General features: G+C 46.6%; 1 protein-coding gene across 3 annotated transcripts in view; it reads right to left on the bottom strand.

The window, feature by feature from the left end:
* LOC125043328 (SUN domain-containing ossification factor-like) overlaps positions 1-17,500 on the bottom strand; it is a 107,444-nt gene that overhangs the window by 18,738 nt on the left and 71,206 nt on the right. The window contains exon 1 of one of the 3 annotated variants that reach the window (XM_047639408.1): positions 16,078-16,228. The exons of the other annotated variants lie outside the window; for them this stretch is intronic. Within the exon in view, the coding sequence (XP_047495364.1) occupies positions 16,078-16,196 (119 nt within the window). The 5' untranslated portion in view covers positions 16,197-16,228. Of the gene's footprint in view, positions 1-16,077; positions 16,229-17,500 lie in introns of those variants that run through there. 3 annotated transcript variants of the gene reach the window in all.

The raw sequence follows: 17,500 nt of genomic DNA on the forward strand, positions 1-17,500 counted from the left end.
CTACGGACTACATGAAAATGAGATGTGTATTAGAAAGGAAGGAGGGACGGGAGCCTAGCTTATGTAAGCTGTTTCTTCCTCGGTCCTGTCTTACGGCCCGCGCGAATATTTGTCATATTTCTTCATCAACTCTGTCTAGCTGACCGACTGTCTGAAAGTCTGTCTGTTTAAACATCTGTTTCTTCCTCGCCCCTCAGTCTGTCTGTCTAGCTATATGTCTGTCTGTCTTTCTATCTGTGTCTGTCTGTCTGTGTCTATCTGTCTGTCTGCCTTTCTTTCTGTCTGTCTGTCTACCTATCTGTTTATATCAAGTCTCGCTCTCACTCTCTCACCCTCTACCCCTCTCACTTCCACACATTTTCATCCACACCGTTTACACTCGACCCCCCCCGGTAACTCCGCTAATCAGCTGAATGGATTAACTTATCGCGAGCTTGCGACAGATGGCCAAGTGAGCCCAAATAGTACAGACGAGAAATAAAGAAATCTACTCGGCGGCGCCACGGTCTTGGTGATTCAACTGCACACCATCTCGTGCAATAAATCGACGCGCCTCATGAAAATGGAGGGCCACTAATTAAGGCATGGGGTCATTATGTCACCCTCTTTTTTGTGCCATTGATTAATCTCTTTTAATGAATAATCAACAGTCGCTAAGGATCTCGCCGGCACTACTAGACGATAGTGCAAACTTGTCCGAAAGGTTACTCTTCCTGGAAGCACTGGTCTGCTTTATTATATTTTTTATTTGTACGGATTCGAACGAGTGCTCTTTCTCTTCCATGGAACAAAATCGCAGGTGATAGAAAACAACGTGGACGGATAGGGAGACGAGGAAATAATAAAGACAAAGAATGAGATGAAGACGAAGAAAAGGAGATGGAAAACAAGAAGACGAAGAAGAAGAAGAAGAAGAAGAAGAAGAAGAAGAAGAAGAAGAGAGAGAAAAGAGGAAAAAGAAGAAGAAGAAGAAGAAGAAGAATGAGGAGAAGGAGGAGGAGAGGAAGAAGAAGAGAAGAAAAAGAAGAAAAAAAACAAAACAAAATGACTATTTCTTCTTTTGAAACGGCCACCCTCACCGAGCTAAAAAATGCGCCCCTTGTTTCCCCTAACGCATTACACACGCCCGTAACACCGTGGCAGTAATTTGGGCACCGACCCCCCTCCCCCCTTCCCCCTCCTTTGGCACCGAGCACAGTCGTTCACCTACAAAAAAAATCCCTTTTCTCATGCTACCTTTACTTGATTTTATTGATAGTATTTCCACTTTTTATTTTATTTCATTTGTATTATATTATTATTTTCGTTTATTAGATATATTTTGTTTTCTAACGGGGGGGGGGGGGGGAGCCCATACCTAAAAGACCAACTATTACTTCTCCCCCTCCTCCCCCCCCAAAAAAAGGACAAAACCAAACCGTAATTCATTCAAAACAATATATACATACATCCTACACAACCCCCTCCCCCCCAATGAAACACATTCACTCCATACGCATTTGCAACCCCCCCCCCAAAAAAAAAAAAAAAAAAAAAAAAAAAAAAAAAAAAAAAAAAACTCGGCCAAAAGGTAACCAACCGCCCCTCGAAACGGCGGGCGTCCGGGGGTGGTGTGGAAACGGCGCCCTGGGTGTCATTTATTCATGGGCGATATCGACCCCGCAACTTCGCTGCCCTTGACCATCATCGTCACGGGACCTTTTGGGTGCTCGACTTCTTACTTTGTAAACACTTTAATCAATGACCAGAGAGAGAATAATCAAAAGCAATACGTGTCTCCGGTTGTTATGGGATGCAAAAGAAAAGAGGAATGCGCATAATAATAATAATAATAATAATAATAATAATAATAATAATAATAATAATAATGATAATAATATAGCAGTACTACTACTAATAACAACAACAGTAATAATAATGATAAAACTTTCTGAGCGGATTGTGGGTACGAAAATGTTGAAGACTTTTATCTCTCGTCAGCAACAGGACATTCTTTCATCGCATACATAACCTTGGCTATCGGGGTAGTAATGGCAGGCCCATCCCAGCAGAAGTCATCTCAACCCACCTCCTTTTCCTCTTTCCCCTTCTCTCTTCCTCTTTTTCTCTCCTTCTATTCCCCTCATCCATATCCCCTTGAATATCCCTTCCTCTCCATTCTGCCCCTTCTTCTGTCTCCCCCTCTTCCTCTATCTCCTCTCATCTCTCCCTCTACCTCTTCCTCCTATACCTCCTCTCTCCCCTACTACCTCTACTTCCCTCCGTCTCCCTCATCCCCCTCTTCCCCCTACCCCCTCCCTCTCTTCCATCAACCCTCCTCTCCCTCTACCCTCTACTCCCCGCTCCCTCCAATCTCCGCTTCGCAACACGGCCGAGCAAGTCATGCGTTGCGGTACCGCCCTCACGTGCCAGCGAGCGTTGCCGGGTTGAGCGGACACGAGACAAAAACGAGACTAACCCTTTTTGGCTTTGTAGAGTTCCCTCAGCAATAGTAACACTATTAACACTACTACAGCACAATAACTTCCGCCACCACCCATCCTACTACTACTACCACCACTGCTACTAATTCCACTACTACCACTACTGTGACGAACACTACAACAACAACTATTACCACCACTACTACTAATTCTCCCTACTACTCCTACTATAATACAAGACCTATATATGTTCTATTGGAGGACACTCAATGCCTGCAACGTACATTCACATCAGATAGGGTCTTCACTTCTTTGCAGTCCTTCCGCTAACCACTGGGGGACGAGGGAATGCCAACATATGGACGGGGGTTTAACCTTGAAACATTACGCGTGTGGAGGGAATAGGGAAGGGGGGGAGGGGGGGGTGGGGGAGGAATAGGAGGAAGAGAGAGGGAGGAGGAGGGGGGGGAGGGTGGAAGAGCAGTAGGAGAAAGAGTGTGGAAGAGGAAGAGGAACAAAGGGGGGGGGGGTGAGGAGGAAGAGGAAGAGAGGAGGAGGGGGAGTAGGGGGTGGGGTAGGAATGGGAATAGGAGGAAGAGAGAGGGAGGAGGAGGGGGGGGAGGGTGGAAGAGCAGTAGGAGAAAGAGTGTGGAAGAGGAAGAGGAACAAAGGGGGGGATGAGGAGGAAGAGGAACAAAGCGGGGGATGAGGAGGAGGAGGATGAGGAGGAGGAGGAGGAGGAGGAGAGAGAGAGAGAGAGAGAGAGAGAGAGAGAGAGAGAGAGAGAGAGAGAGAGAGAGAGAGAGAGAGAGAGAGACAGAGAGAGAGAGAGAGAGAGAGGTAGAGAGGGCGGGGTGGAGAAGGAAGGAAAGCGGGAGGAAGGGAAGAATAAGAAAGAAAAAGAGGGGGGGGGGGAGGGAGAGGGTGACAGGGATGGAGAGGGGAGGAGATGAGCGTGCAACCGAGTACTTGGTGTAGGGATCGCAGGCCCGTTGAGTATGCAACCCCATCATCGCCACCAGCACATGCAACCCCACGAATCCGGATCTTCCTTTTCCTCCTCCTGCTTCTTTTTTTCTTCTCAGTTTTTCTTGTTCTTGTTCTTGTTCTTGTTCTTCCTCTTCCTCCTCCTCTTCCTCCTCCTCCTTCTTCTCTTTTTCTTTTCCCCCGTTCTTCTTCCTTCTCCCCCTCATTTTCCTTTTATTCTCCTCCTCCTCTTCCTCTTTTTCTTCTCATTCTTCCTCGTTCCTTTTCTTCTTCCTCCTTATTTTTTTTTTTATTACTTTCTTTATACTTCCTCCACAAAGAACACGAATGAGGCTCAAGATAAGAACAATAATAAGAACAAGAACAAGAACAAGAACAAGAACAAGAACAAGAACAAGAACAAGAATAAGAATAAGAATAAGAACAAGAATAAGAACAAGAACAAGAATAAGAACGAGAATAAAAAATAAAAAATAATAAAAAAACGGGCATAAGAATACGTACAGCACAAGAACAAGGACCGAAAGAGCATTACTGAGCCACGCACGCAGTACCGCATTACGCTGTTTTGAAAAGTGCGCTTCTCACACCTCTTTTATTTAGACTTCGGTGTCGGGCGCCTTAATCCGAACGCCTTTCACGCACGCACGTTCGCTTACCCGCTTCAGACACGGTTCCTATTCTTCGACGCAAGCATTAATCAGCATATTTACTTCATTCTCGAACTCAGACCGTGACATTGAATAAGAAGATTTCTAGAAGCAGATTATATGACACGACAAATTAAAATGAGCAAATGACAGTGTGTTGTCGTTATATATACACACACACTACAGAGAAAAGTCTATACCACGAATTATCAATTAAATAATGTAGCAATCTTTATCATGGGAGCGGGGGTGGGGGGGGGGGGATGCTGTATCTTCGGTCTTATTACTTACTTACTACTAATCGAAATCGAGGTTACATACTGTCACCCCCCCCCCCCTCCTATTACGGTGCAATGTAATAGCAATTATCGGAGGGACGAATTTATGCTCACTGGAGGAGAAATAACCAAATACTTGTAGGAAAAAAAAAATATGCAATTCAGTTCAGGAATTAAAATAAACCTCATTAGGTTAATGTCTCACTCGCACTTATTCCATTCAAATTGACCTCAATCTCAGTTGCATAACCTAGCATATCATTTTTTTTTTTTTTTTTTAGTTTTTTCTTTTTTTTTGCAAGTTGTCGTATCTTCATCTCCAGTCTCGTGATATCGGCTCCGTTTTCCTGCTAATTAATAATCCGTCTGCATAAACACTCCCATTCTGAAATGATGCAGAGTGAGTGAAGTTTGCCTGTGCCTAACACGTGTGGTAGTTTCCGTGATATGGTTAGCCCTCTTCCTCACCGTCTCCTCCCTCCCCATCCCATCCCCTTCTATCTCCCTCACGAACAAGCGTAAAAATACCCTCCCTATCCAAGACCCAAAACACCGACGGGCATCGCAAGGCATCGCAAAGCATCCAAAAATACTCAACCAACTAATGGCAATGACGTGTGTGACGGGAACAGACCTCTTGCCACTACCCCCCCCCCCCCCCCCCGACGACTGATGTCTCCGTACCCGTGGCCGCCAAGGTCAACTTTGAGAGAGAGAGAGAAAAAAAAAAGGCAAAAATATGCACAATTTATACAACAAGACTCGTGATTATCAGCAGGGAAGTTGCTGTAATGTAGTGATACATTTATTGGGGATATGGTGTGTGTGTGTGTGTGTGTGTGTGTGTGTGTGTGTGTGTGTGTGTGTGTGTGTGTGTGTGTGTGTGTGTGTGAGAGAGAGAGAGAGCGTACGCGTGCGTATGCGTGCGTGTGTGAGTGCGTGTGTACATGAGCGTGCGTGTATGCGTGTCGATCATGTGTATGGTGAAGGGGTGGGAAAACACGCCATGCTACAGCGCGCATTACACCCTCCAGTTGATTTTCAACCGCCTAGCAACAACTGTCGGTATCCTGGGGCCGTTCTTCGCCAGCCTTCCCTATCCAATCCATCCTGCTCCTCCTCTCCCCCCCTCCATCCCATCCCCATCCATCCCCACCATCCCCCCCTCCTCCCCCATACCAATCATCATTACCCACAACCTCTACTTCACCGCCACCCCAATCCTTCCCCTCCTCCCTGCTCCTGCTCCCCCCCCCCCCCCACTCCCTCTTTTCCACCTGGCGAGTGAAGAGCATTCCACAATCGCTCCTATGCCCGGTATTCAACAAGGACCAACATCCCTCAAAGCCGAACCACCTGACCACATAATTAACCCCCCACTCCTCCCCCCTCCTCCTCCTTGAACCCCCCCCCTTTCCCCCTTCCCCTTCACCCCCCCCCCCCCTCTTCTCTCAGACGACTTGCACGACTACCTATCTTCGGCGTGCCTGCAACTCGGCTCGAAACATCTTGCTACCAAAACACCTCGCTTGTTCTCGGGCACCAACCTCCCTTGAATCTGCTGCCCCCCCCCCCCACCCTTCTCCTCCTCATATATATAAATTCGAGTATCCTTGTCAATTCCCCTATTAAATCCAGCTCCTTATCTAAATCCTGATAAACCCACCTTAATCTTGTAAAATCTTATCGCCCCCGCAAGTAGCTATGGCGATTGGTGGGGGGCGGGGAATGGGGAAGGGGGTATGGGGAAGGGGGAAGGGGGGGGAAAGGGATGGAGAAGGATAGGGCGTCGGATAACTTAGTTCCAATTAATACCAGAGCGAAAGCAAAGAACAGATTATGCGGGGGACTGACAACTACTTCGACAGGATTAAGAGGAACGTTCTTAGCGAGAGAACAGAGAACGGAGAACGCCGCCGGACACACACAGGCGGCGACGAAGGTGTTGTGGCGGAGGTACGGCCTGGTTGGAGAGTCGCTGGCGAGTGGCGTACGTGAGGAGGAACTACCTATGCAACTTGCAACATACACAAGTTAATTAGATGTAGCTACTTATAGCTAGTGATCTTGAGAAATGGCACCGGTCCCAGCGCTTAGTTGCAGGCTGTAGAAAATATGAGTGTTAAGGCCCTTTGGTATCAAAACTAAGGATGACGATGATGATGATGATAATGATAATGACGATAATAATAGCAATAATACAAAATAATACCAACAATAACAATAAATATAAACAATGAAATTTTATATCTAATGCATCTATATTCTTCCTTTCCTTTCTTCTGTCTCTCTCTCTTTCTCCTCTGCTCCTTCTTCCCTCTTCGATGCATAGAATTCTCCGGCTGCACGTGCAACCACGCCCTTTCCCTTGCAACCGAACACATGGCCCGCCCTCTTTTTGTTGCAAAAGCTCCGTCCAAAGGAGTGGCACAGGTTGTTAGCAAGTGGTATCGATTAAAAGTGAGTGGTACAGCTTGGTAGGAAATGGTATCGATTGCAAGTGATTAGTACAGGCTGGTAACGAAAGGTATACACTGGTAACAAGGGATATCGACCGGTTGCGAATGGTACAGTCTGTAACAAGTGGTACAAATTGGTAGCGAGTGGTACAGATCGGCAGCGTAGGCCGATGAGTCTGGGAGACAATGCGACTAAATGTTGCAACGATCACGGTGACAGCTCCGAGTAAGAGCCAAAAAAAAAGCTAGTGAAGAGCTCTGCAACTAACAAAGACAAACAAAATTCGGTATGGAAGTCCAAAGTAACTAAAAGTGAGAGAGCGAGAGCGAGAGAGAGAGAGAGAGAGAGAGAGAGAGAGAGAGAGAGAGAGAGAGAGAGAGAGAGAGAGAGAGAGAGAGAGAGAGAGAGAGAGAGAGAGATAGTCGGTAAGGTCAGTGGAAGGGTCAGGCCAAGGAAACAAGGGGAAAGAGCAAAGATGCAAATAATGGCAAAGCCTATACCTGCAATAATTACGCAATAATCGAAGTCATTCTGGCAATCACCTAAGATTATATTTTGTACAAGAAAAACCACCAAGAATAATTTGGAGATTGCCACAAAACGTTTCGAAAGGTTCTGGTCAAGATTTATACAAAATGTACTTTCTTGACCTACGTCGACGTGGAGAAAAGGAACAGATAAACAGGAAAATAGGCCTATAGTACTTATCATTTATCATAAATAATCATTATCGTCACCATTACCACTGCAAATCATCATCATCATCATCATCATCACTATCAGTAATAATAACAATCTGACACCAAACTATATCAAAACAAAGGTTTATTCAAACTCTCATTGTCCCACCATTGTTCATTATGTAATCAACAGACACACCCACGAGCGAATCTGAAGGTGAAACGTCTGGACCTTGGCTAACACCTCGTTGAAAAAAAAAGAGTAAGAGAGAGAGAGAGAGAGAGAGAGAGAGAGAGAGAGAGAGAGAGAGAGAGAGAGAGAGAGAGAGAGAGAGAGAGAGAGAATTGTGGCCAGTCTCACCCTATCTTACACCCGTTCTTAAAAAAAAAATAATACCATTACTACAATACTAACAATCAACTCAAATGAACACACTAATCTTAAGCGGGAGAACTTGGGGGGGGGGGGGGGTCGAAGCGAAGTACCGGGCGCCACTTCTCGCTGCCCTCGCCATGTGGCCGTCTCTCGCGAACCACATACCACATAGCAGCCTAACGAAACCATGCGGGGACGGAAATAGTGTAAAATTTCTCCTTTTTGTTTTTAAATTTCACTGATTCTCTACCTTCTCACTCCCGACTTATTCTCTTCTCTGTTTGTTTGTTCTTGGACTCATATCTTCCCTTTCCCTACCTTTATCTCTCTCCTTGCTTGCCTCCCTCTTTTTATCTCTTTCCCTCCTTTTCTCCCTCTCCTTATCTCTTTCCCTCCTCTTCTCCCTCTCTTTCTCTATTTCTCTTCTCTCTCTCTCTCTCTCTCTCTCTCTCTCTCTCTCTCTCTCTCTCTCTCTCTCTCTCTCTCTCTCTCTCTCTCTTCCAAAACGACCAGCAAAACAAACCCCGAATACTACACTAATACCCGCGGTTACGTCACACCCCTCAAATATAACTTACAACCCTGCCACATCTTACTGCAACACAACACAAGCAACCTTGCAACAACAGTACCGCGAACTCGTTTTTCCGCGCATCGGGAGTGCCGCAAGACAACCAAACCCGTTTTCTTTTACTTTTTTCCTTTTTGCGAATTTGCATTGGCGTCGCATATTTTTGCATGGCGCCGCAATCTTTATGTGCTGTATATATATACACACACATGGCGGCGCGTGCGTTCAGTAACTACACCGAACGCCATTATTTTCGTGACGAACTTTACCAAACTACTTTGTTTTCGTGACAATCTACTCTGTTTTCGTGACAATCTACTCTGTTTTCGTGACAAACTACACCGAACTCCGTTGTTTTCGCGACGAACTACAACGAACTACATTCTTTTCGTAACGACGCACTTTTACGTGTTGTTAACGGAGGGGAGCCAACCGCAAGGCTGTACAAAAAAACTCGGGCACGTAATCGTTGTTCATGTTGTTGTTCTTTTAACTTGCGTAATGCACTAGATATTGTGAAGTATGGGAAGATAGAAGGGGGCCGGGGAAAGAGGGTGGGAAGGGGTGGGGTAGGGAGGGAAGGAAGGGGAAGGAGAGGGAAGGGTAAGTGACGGAGAGCAAATACGTGAGTGAGTGAGTCAGTGAGTTTGAGGTGGAGGAAAATTATAAATTGAAATATATAGAGAAAAAAAAAGACAATCAAAAAGGGGGGAAAACACTACCAGACCTAAAATTACAGCAATCCCACCGATGAAAAAAAATCAAACAAAAAGACAAACAGCAACAGAAAAAGGGAGTCTCCCATCAACCTTTACCCCCCTCCCTCCTTCCCTCCCCCTCACAACCACCCCTACCCCTACCCCAACCCTAGCAACCTCGCAAGGCCATTTGAGATAACAACTCACCCGATACCCACCCAGCTGATAAGGCAGAGAATGCCACGTAATCCTTTCCCTGAATTTACGCTATCCCTATCATCAGGTGCGCGACATACCTGAGCACATTTATTGGGCTGGGGAAAGGGTAGGGTAGGGTAGGGTAGGGTAGGGTAGGGTAGGGTAGGGTAGGGTGGGGGTAGGGTAGGGTAGGGTAGGGTAGGGTAGGGAGGGGTAGGGTAGGGTAGGGTAGGGTAGGGAGGGTAGGGTAGGGTAGGGTAGGGTAGGGTGGGGTAGGGTAGGGTAGGGTAGGGTAGGGTGGGGTAGGGTAGGGAGGGGTAGGGTAGGGTAGGGTAGGGAGGGTAGGGTAGGGTAGGGTAGGGTAGGGGTAGGGTAGGGTAGGGTAGGGTGGGGTGGGGTGGGGTAGGGTAGGGTAGGGTAGGGTAGGGTAGGGTAGGGGTAGGGTGGGGTGAGGAAAGGGCACTTGGAGAGAGAATGGAGGTGAGGGTGAGAAGGGGGGGGGGGGGCGTACCACGGCAGCGAGAAGCAAGTTGAATGGGATAAGATAAAGACACAGATAATGTTAGTGAAAAAGCGAGACTTCGAAATGATTCTAGAATATAGGACAAACGGCTGTATATTCAACCTTGTTCAGATAATGAGAAGGAAGAACACAGGCACAAGAGACAGATAGTAAAGGAGGAGAAGAGGATAAATAAGAGAAGGAGGAAATACATAAAACCGAGAAATAAGTAGACATAGTGAAGATTACATAGAAATACTTACGTCGCAATAAAATATTTTTCATTTTAAAGAGCGTTTTCTATCCCACAAAAACAAGCAAACAAGCGAAAAAAATGGAATCACCCACATTTTGGAATTTCTACGGCCTGGGGAAAAGAAGGAAAAATAAACAAGGAAGGAGGAGATGATGGAAGAAAGGAAAAGAAAATGAGAAGGAAGGAATTAAAGAAGAAAAAAAGTAACGCAAGAAACGAAAAGCGACGGATGGGAGCAGGGGAAGAAAGGCAAGATATTGAAGACAATTACAAATAAAGCAGAATAAAGGAAAAGGAAAACAAATGAAAAGAAGGAAGGAAGGAAAGAGTTGAAATAAGAAAAGGGGTTAAATAACTACAAACAAAGGCCCTTCCCCTGTACCACGACGTCCGGCCCCAGGCAAGCCGATATCCTAATTCGGGCACCTTTACACCAGGCCGCCATCGCGGGGCATTTCCGGGCCATTCTCGGGGTCCGGGAAATCTACTGCTTTTGGGAGACAGGGAGGGAGGGAGGGAGGGAGGGAGGGAGGGAGGGAGGGAGGGTGTTAGAGGGAAGGAGAGAGAGGGACGGAGGGACTGAGAGAGGAAGGGAGAGGGAGGGGGAGGGAGAGGGGGAAAGGAAGGAGGAAAGGGAGGGAGGGAGGGAGGGATGGAGGGAGGGAGGAGAGAGAGGAAGGAGGAGGAGTAGGAGGAGGAGGAAGAGGAGGAGAGAGAGAGAGAGAGAGGGGTAAGGGAGGGGGAAGAAGGGAGGAGAGAGAGAGAGAGAGAGAGAGAGAGAGAGAGAGAGAGAGAGAGAGAGAGAGAGAGAGAGAGAGAGAGAGAGAGAGAGAGAGAGAGAGAGAGAAAACAACTGGAATGAAAGTAAAAATTAACAGGAAATGGCCCTGCCGCCATGAGGAAAAACAAATTCATCCAGGGCAAACCCTTTTTACTTTTTCCCCAAAATTCCAGTAACACCAAACACCCACACACACACACCACACACCACACCCACACACACACACAAACCCATTTTATCTAGTTGATGGGAAAGAACCAAAAAAGGTCTTGTGGTTTTACATTATTTCCTTGGTTTTGGGCTATCGAAAAAAAAAAAACTTACCGAAAATTTCCCCTATTGTTGTGTAAGAAGCTACTGTATTACAGCTGTGTTAGTATTTCCTCTCCATTTCCTTTGGAATACCAAGCCTACCTTCACATGTAACCGATTACTTACTATAAAATTGGGGGGGAAACAAATAAAATGGAAATCAATTGAAATATTTCCACAGTTTTAATTAGGAGGAGGGAGAGAGGGAGAGGAAAGGGAGAGTATGAGAGAGGAGGAATATAAATAAATAAATAAAAAATAATAGAGGGGACAACAGAAAAGAGAAAATTTTGTACCCGGGGCCATTCCCTTTCTCTAAGACTTCTACGCCGTTCGACACTTTTCCCTGTTGAGTTTCAAATGCAAGTTAGTAAATAAAGATGTAATCAAAAATAATGGGGGAGGGAGGGGAAATCAAATGGGGATTCCCCTTGACCAACTTTCGAAAAGGGAAGGGAAAAAAAAAAAAAATTTGAGATAAAAAAAAAAAGGGGGGGAAAAGGGGGAGGGAGGAAAACAAAGGGAAAAGAGAAAGAAAAAGAAAGAGAACCAAGGGGGAAAAGGGGAGGGGGAAGGGAGGAGGAAGGAAGGAGGGGAAAGGGGAAGGAAAAGGAGGAGGAGGAAAGAAATTTTAGGAAAAGGGGAAAAGGAGGAGGCATGGAGTAGGAGGGGGGGGAGGGGGAAAAGGAAGGAGGAGGAAAGGAAAGGGGGGGAAAAAGGGAGAGGAAGAATAGGGAGGAGGGGGAAAGGGAGGGGATGGAGGAGGAGGGAGGAAGAGGAGGAATGGAGGAGAAGGAAGAGGAGGAGGAGGAGGATCAATGGAGAAGGAAGAGGAGGAGCAGGAAAAGGGAGGGGGGACGAGGAATTAGTAATACAAAGAATGTAACAAGGGAAAAAAGGAGGAGGAGGAAGTGGAGGAAAGGAGGAGGAAGCGGCAGAGAATGAATAAAAGAGGAGGTGGAGGAGGAGGAAAACAACGAGGACGAAGTGAAAATAATGACGATAACGAATAGATAAAGAGTGGGAAAAATAACACACGAACGAACGGGCAAAAATACGAATAAGAAAAAATCACGAACCGGGGAGAGAGGGGGGAAGCGGGAGGCAGGAGAGGGGAGTCGAGGGACCGACGGCCCCCCGTACCGTGCCCCCCTTCCCCCTACTCCCCCCCTACCCTACCCACCCCCACCCCAACAACCCATGAGAATCCTGTTCAAACCAGTTACGGAGGCTTGGTACTGGCCCTAAGGGGACGGGACGGCCGGGCGCCAACGCTAGGGGGCTGGGGATTAGGGATGGGGGGTGGGGGTGTGTGTAGGGGTGTATGGGGGTGCTGGGGGAAGGGGAGGGGAAGGGGGGAAGGGGAGGGGAAGGTCCCTATATCTTTCACGTCGCTGTGTGAATGTTTCTGGTTACACTTACGGCTTGCTTTCCCGTGGCGATTTGTCAAGTTCGATGTCTCTGTCCATCCATCTGTCTGTCTGTCTGTCGCACTCCCTCACTCACTCACTCACTCACTCACTCACTCACTCACTCACTCACCCTCCTCATAGGACCACTACATCGTACTTAGCAACAGGTGTATCCCCACAATAAAGGTAATACCATTACGACTGATCATAGAGAGCTTTTATTACCAACAAAACCTACGAAATACCTTAGTTAACAACTCGAATACCGATGTTCGAGAAAAAGACATTTCCTACAGAAATACGATGGTCGAAAATACATCTGTGAACTACACATATACTCCTCGCTGACAATTATCCCTCTCAAAACAACTAGAAGATTATACGGTTGTTATGGACACTTGTAAGCGACGGAAAAAAGCCTTCCAACAAGAGAAACTTAATAACAAGAAAAGAAGAGGAAGAAGAAGAAGGAAAAAAAAAAAAAAAAAAAAAAAACACGCACGTTGCTAAAAGAAATCCTCTATTTGGTGACAGGGGAAATATCCTTATCGACAACAGAAGAGAATGAGGCAATTGACACACTTAATTACGCTAGATAACGCCAATTTTTTACGCCCTTTCTCGCAATCGTCCATCGCCATTTTGAGAACTTGCACTCCCTCTCCCCACCCCCCCTCCTACCCCCCTCCTATTCTACGCATTCCTCTATCAGAGGGTTTTCACTTTTCTCTCTTCTCTCTTCTCCTTCCCTCTCACTTTATTTCTTTCATTCTCTCTCTCTTTTTCTGCTTTCCTCACTGTCCATCTTCTCACTCTTCTCATTCTTCCATCCCCCCTCCCATCTCCTCAACTCTCTCTCTCTCTCTCTCTCTCTCTCTCTCTCTCTCTCTCTCTCTCTCTCTCTCTCTCTCTCTCTCTCTCTCTCTCTCTCTCTCTCTCTCTCTCTTCTCCCCTCTCCCTCTCCATCTTACCCTTTTCTTTTCAGTCTCCCCCCCCTCCCCCCCTCCTCCTCCAAGATGCAGCACCGGGTCTCCGAGTGAAATCTTGTTTGCCGAGTCGCTCCTAATCAGGGACCCCACGTGACACACTTCCAGCGCAGGCAGATTATGCTTTTCGCTTCCCGCCCGATACTGGGATGGTTCGGTGTTGAGCGCTATTCTCTCTCTCTCTCTCTCTCTCTCTCTCTCTCTCTCTCTCTCTCTCTCTCTCTCTCTCTCTCTCTCTCTCTCTCTCTCTCTCTCTCTCTCTCTCTCTCTCTCTCTCTCTTTCTCTTTCTCTTTCTCTCCCACACACACACACATGCATGCTTGTCTTTTGGTCTATGCCTGTGATATTCTCTCTCTCTCTCTCTCTCTCTCTCTCTCTCTCTCTCTCTCTCTCTCTCTCTCTCTCTCTCTCTCTCTCTCTCTCTCTCTCTCTCTCTCTCTCTCTCTGTTTCCACCAGTCTGTTTGTCTATCTCAACACCTTCTTCGTTTCTTTCTCTCATCCTTCCTCCCTATTCCTACTTCTCTCGCACCTGTCTTTCCTTTACACACTCTCTCTCCTATCAGTCAGCCATCACCGCGACCCCTAGTTCCACCCTCGCACTCACCTGCATACACCTGTCGCCCCCTCTCCCACACCCCTACCCCTTTACCCGCTTCCCACCCACACATACACACACAAACTCCAGCCTCGTGTGGACAACTCTCCGCCCCCCCCCCCCCCCTCTCTTCCCTACCCTTTCGTTCCTTCCCTCATCTCTTCCCCATCTCTCCTCTTTCCCTTTATCCTTTCTCTCACGATTCCCCTACCTTCTCTCTAATTCCCGTATCCCCTCTCCCTCTCCTTACCTTACCCTCCTCTCTCCCTTCTTCCCATTTTCTCCACATTTCTATACCATTTCTCCCTCTCCTATCCCATCCTTCCCCTCTCTCCCATTCCTCTACACTCAATCCCTTTCCTCTCCTCTCTCCTCTCTTTATATCTTCCCTCCCCTTCCTCTCTCCCTCCTCTCACACTCTTATTCCCTCCATCCTCTTCCTACTCCCCTCCCTCCCCTCTCCCTCTCCTCTTACACCCTTTTCCCCTTACCCTATCTCTCCCTTTCCCCTCGTTATCCCGGTTAGGTCCTCGCTTCGCTCACGAGGACAGCCTTAGCTCTGTCCCCTTTACGTCACACGCCGCGGCCTGGTATTGCAAGTCGGAGGCCTTCCAGGTGCAACAGATCTGCGGCTCTGCAATGAGCTTGTTTCGAGGCACTGTCCTTAAACGAGATATCGGTCTTCTTTTCATTCGTTTCTCCTTTTTGTTCTACCTTTTCCTTTTTTTTTTTTTTTTTAAACGAAGCAGACGAATTACGGCTCGCTCGATACATCACACGTAATGATTTGCATGACGAATATAAACGTTTCCCGTGTTGTTTTCTCTCACAATGTTCAGATCACGCACAAAGCACCCACGCTGCTTTTCCACCTCGTTCGTCCACAAATACACACAGCAATTCACACTCAAAATACACACACAGAAACACTTCTATTTCTATCACTACCCGACCAATTCCAATCAAATAGCATCAAATATCAAACAGCGAGAATAATTCGCACAATAACACTGCACATAACAAACACACATCATCTCTTCGCACACGCTCACCGACCTTTTTCCTTAGCACCGAGACAGAATAGGACACACAAATAGCGTGTCTCCCTCGACACCTGTTAACTCCGCAGCACTGAGAATACGGACAGCTAACGACACAGCTGATCATGATTCATTTCTACATTTTCTTGCTCCGCGTTTTCACAGTCGTAGAAAAAAACACCGGGGTACACAAGAGGGAAGAAGCATCAATGATGGTGACTTAATAGTAATAGTAGCAGAAATAATAATAATAATAATAATAATAATAATAAAAATGATGAAAATGATAATGATAATAATAATAATGACAACAATAATAATGACAATAATAATAATAATAAAATAGCAATAATAATAATAATAATAATAATAATAATAATAATAATAATAATCACAAATTCAATTAAAATAATATTAATATTAATAACAATAGTGATAGTGTAAGTAATGGTAATAAAGATGGTAATGGTAACAGTAATAATACTAACAATGATAACAACAACAGATGCTAGTAATAGTGGTGGTATTAGTATTAGTATTAGTAATAGTAGTAGAAATAAAAATAAAAATAAAAATAAAAATAAAAATAAAAATATAAATAATAATAATAATAACAATAACAAGTAACAGTAATAATGATGGCAATAGTAATAATAATAACAATATCAATAACAATGGTAATTACAACAACGAAAATAATACCAGAAACAGCAATATTATTCATACCAATAACATTAACAATAAAAATAACGGCAATCACCACCATCATCCCCATAACAAACAACCATAACCACTGCCAAAAAAAAAAAAAAAAAAAAAAAAAAAAAAAAAAAAAAAAAAAATCGACCACGACCCCCAAGACCGGCCTACCTAATGTGCAAGCGGCGGCGCGTCCGACAGACCTCGCACCTCCTGCCTGTCCAAGCTTCAGTGGCCGTGGTGATGACGAGAACAGCGACTGCAAGCACCGACACGACAGGCGAGGGCATCCCGCCACCCCCGAAGACACGAGCGCGAATGATTCAAGCACGACCCGAGCAGCGGCTGGCCTCACGCGCGTCGAGGGGGGGGGGGGGGGGAGAGAGCGAGGCAGGGAAGGTGAGGGAGGTGAGGCAGGGAGACAGGGGGGGGAGGAGGAGGTGGGGTGACGAGCGAGAAGGAAAACTGAGACTGGCACATCATGTGTGTGTTGGGGGAGGTGGTGGGGGGGGGGGGGTTGTGTACGTCACCTCACCTCACTACACTCGAACCCTGAGCCTAACCTCTCCTTTCTCCCCCCCCCCCCTCACTCTCCTACTCACCCCCCCCCCCCCCCGTGTGTACCGCGTTACCTGTACTCTTCTCCCCTCCCATTCCTTCCCCTCCTCCTCCTCCTTCTGCCCTGACCATGTGAGATTTCGACCTCCCTCCCACTACCCTATCGCTACCCCCCTCCTTCCCCCGCGCACCACAAACAACACACACAAACTCTCTCATTCCCGTGAGGTGAGCGCGCACGCGCTTATCTCTTGGGAAACACACAGACACACGGACACACCGACTAGTAACTACTGACGTATCACCTGTTTTGTGTGTCTGTATATCATCGGTATTTATTTTATACCCAGCAATTATAGTCTGTTTTTCTCTTCTCTCGTTTTCCTCCTCTCCATGCATCCTGCCTCCTCTCTCTCTGTCTCTCCCTCTCCCTCTCTCTCTAATCTACTCTCCTTTCTCCCTCTCTCTCTCTACTCTCCTCTCTCCCTCTCTCTCTCTACTCTAATCTCCTCTCTCCCTCTGCTCTACTCTCTCTACTCTCTCTCTCCCTCTGCTCTACTCTCTCTACTCTCTCTCTCTCTCTCTCTCTCTCTCTCTCTCTCTCTCTCTCTCTCTCTCTCTCTCTCTCTCTCTCTCTCTCTCTCTCTCTCTCTCTCTCTCTACTCTCCTCTCTCTCTCTACTCTCCTCTCTCTCTCTACTCTCCTCTCTCTCTCTACTCTCCTCTCTCTCTCTACTCTCCTCTCTCTCTCTACTCTCCTCTCTCTCTCTACTCTCCTCTCTCTCTCTATTCTCCTCTCTCTCTCTATTTTCCTCTCTCTCTCTACTCTCCTCTCTCTCTCTCTCTACTCTCCTCTCTCTCTCTCTCTACTCTCCTCTCTCTCTCTCTCTACTCTCCTCTCTCTCTCTACTCTCCTCTCTCTCTCTACTCTCCTCTCTCCCCCCCCTCTCTCTCTCTACTCTCCTCTCCCCCCCCCCTCTCTCTCTCCCCTCCTCTCTCCCCCCCTCTCTCTCTCTACTCTCCTCTCTCCCTCTCTC

The sequence above is a fragment of the Penaeus chinensis genome, chromosome 33, assembly GCF_019202785.1.
Source record: "Penaeus chinensis breed Huanghai No. 1 chromosome 33, ASM1920278v2, whole genome shotgun sequence".
Classification (NCBI taxonomy): domain Eukaryota; kingdom Metazoa; phylum Arthropoda; class Malacostraca; order Decapoda; family Penaeidae; genus Penaeus; species Penaeus chinensis.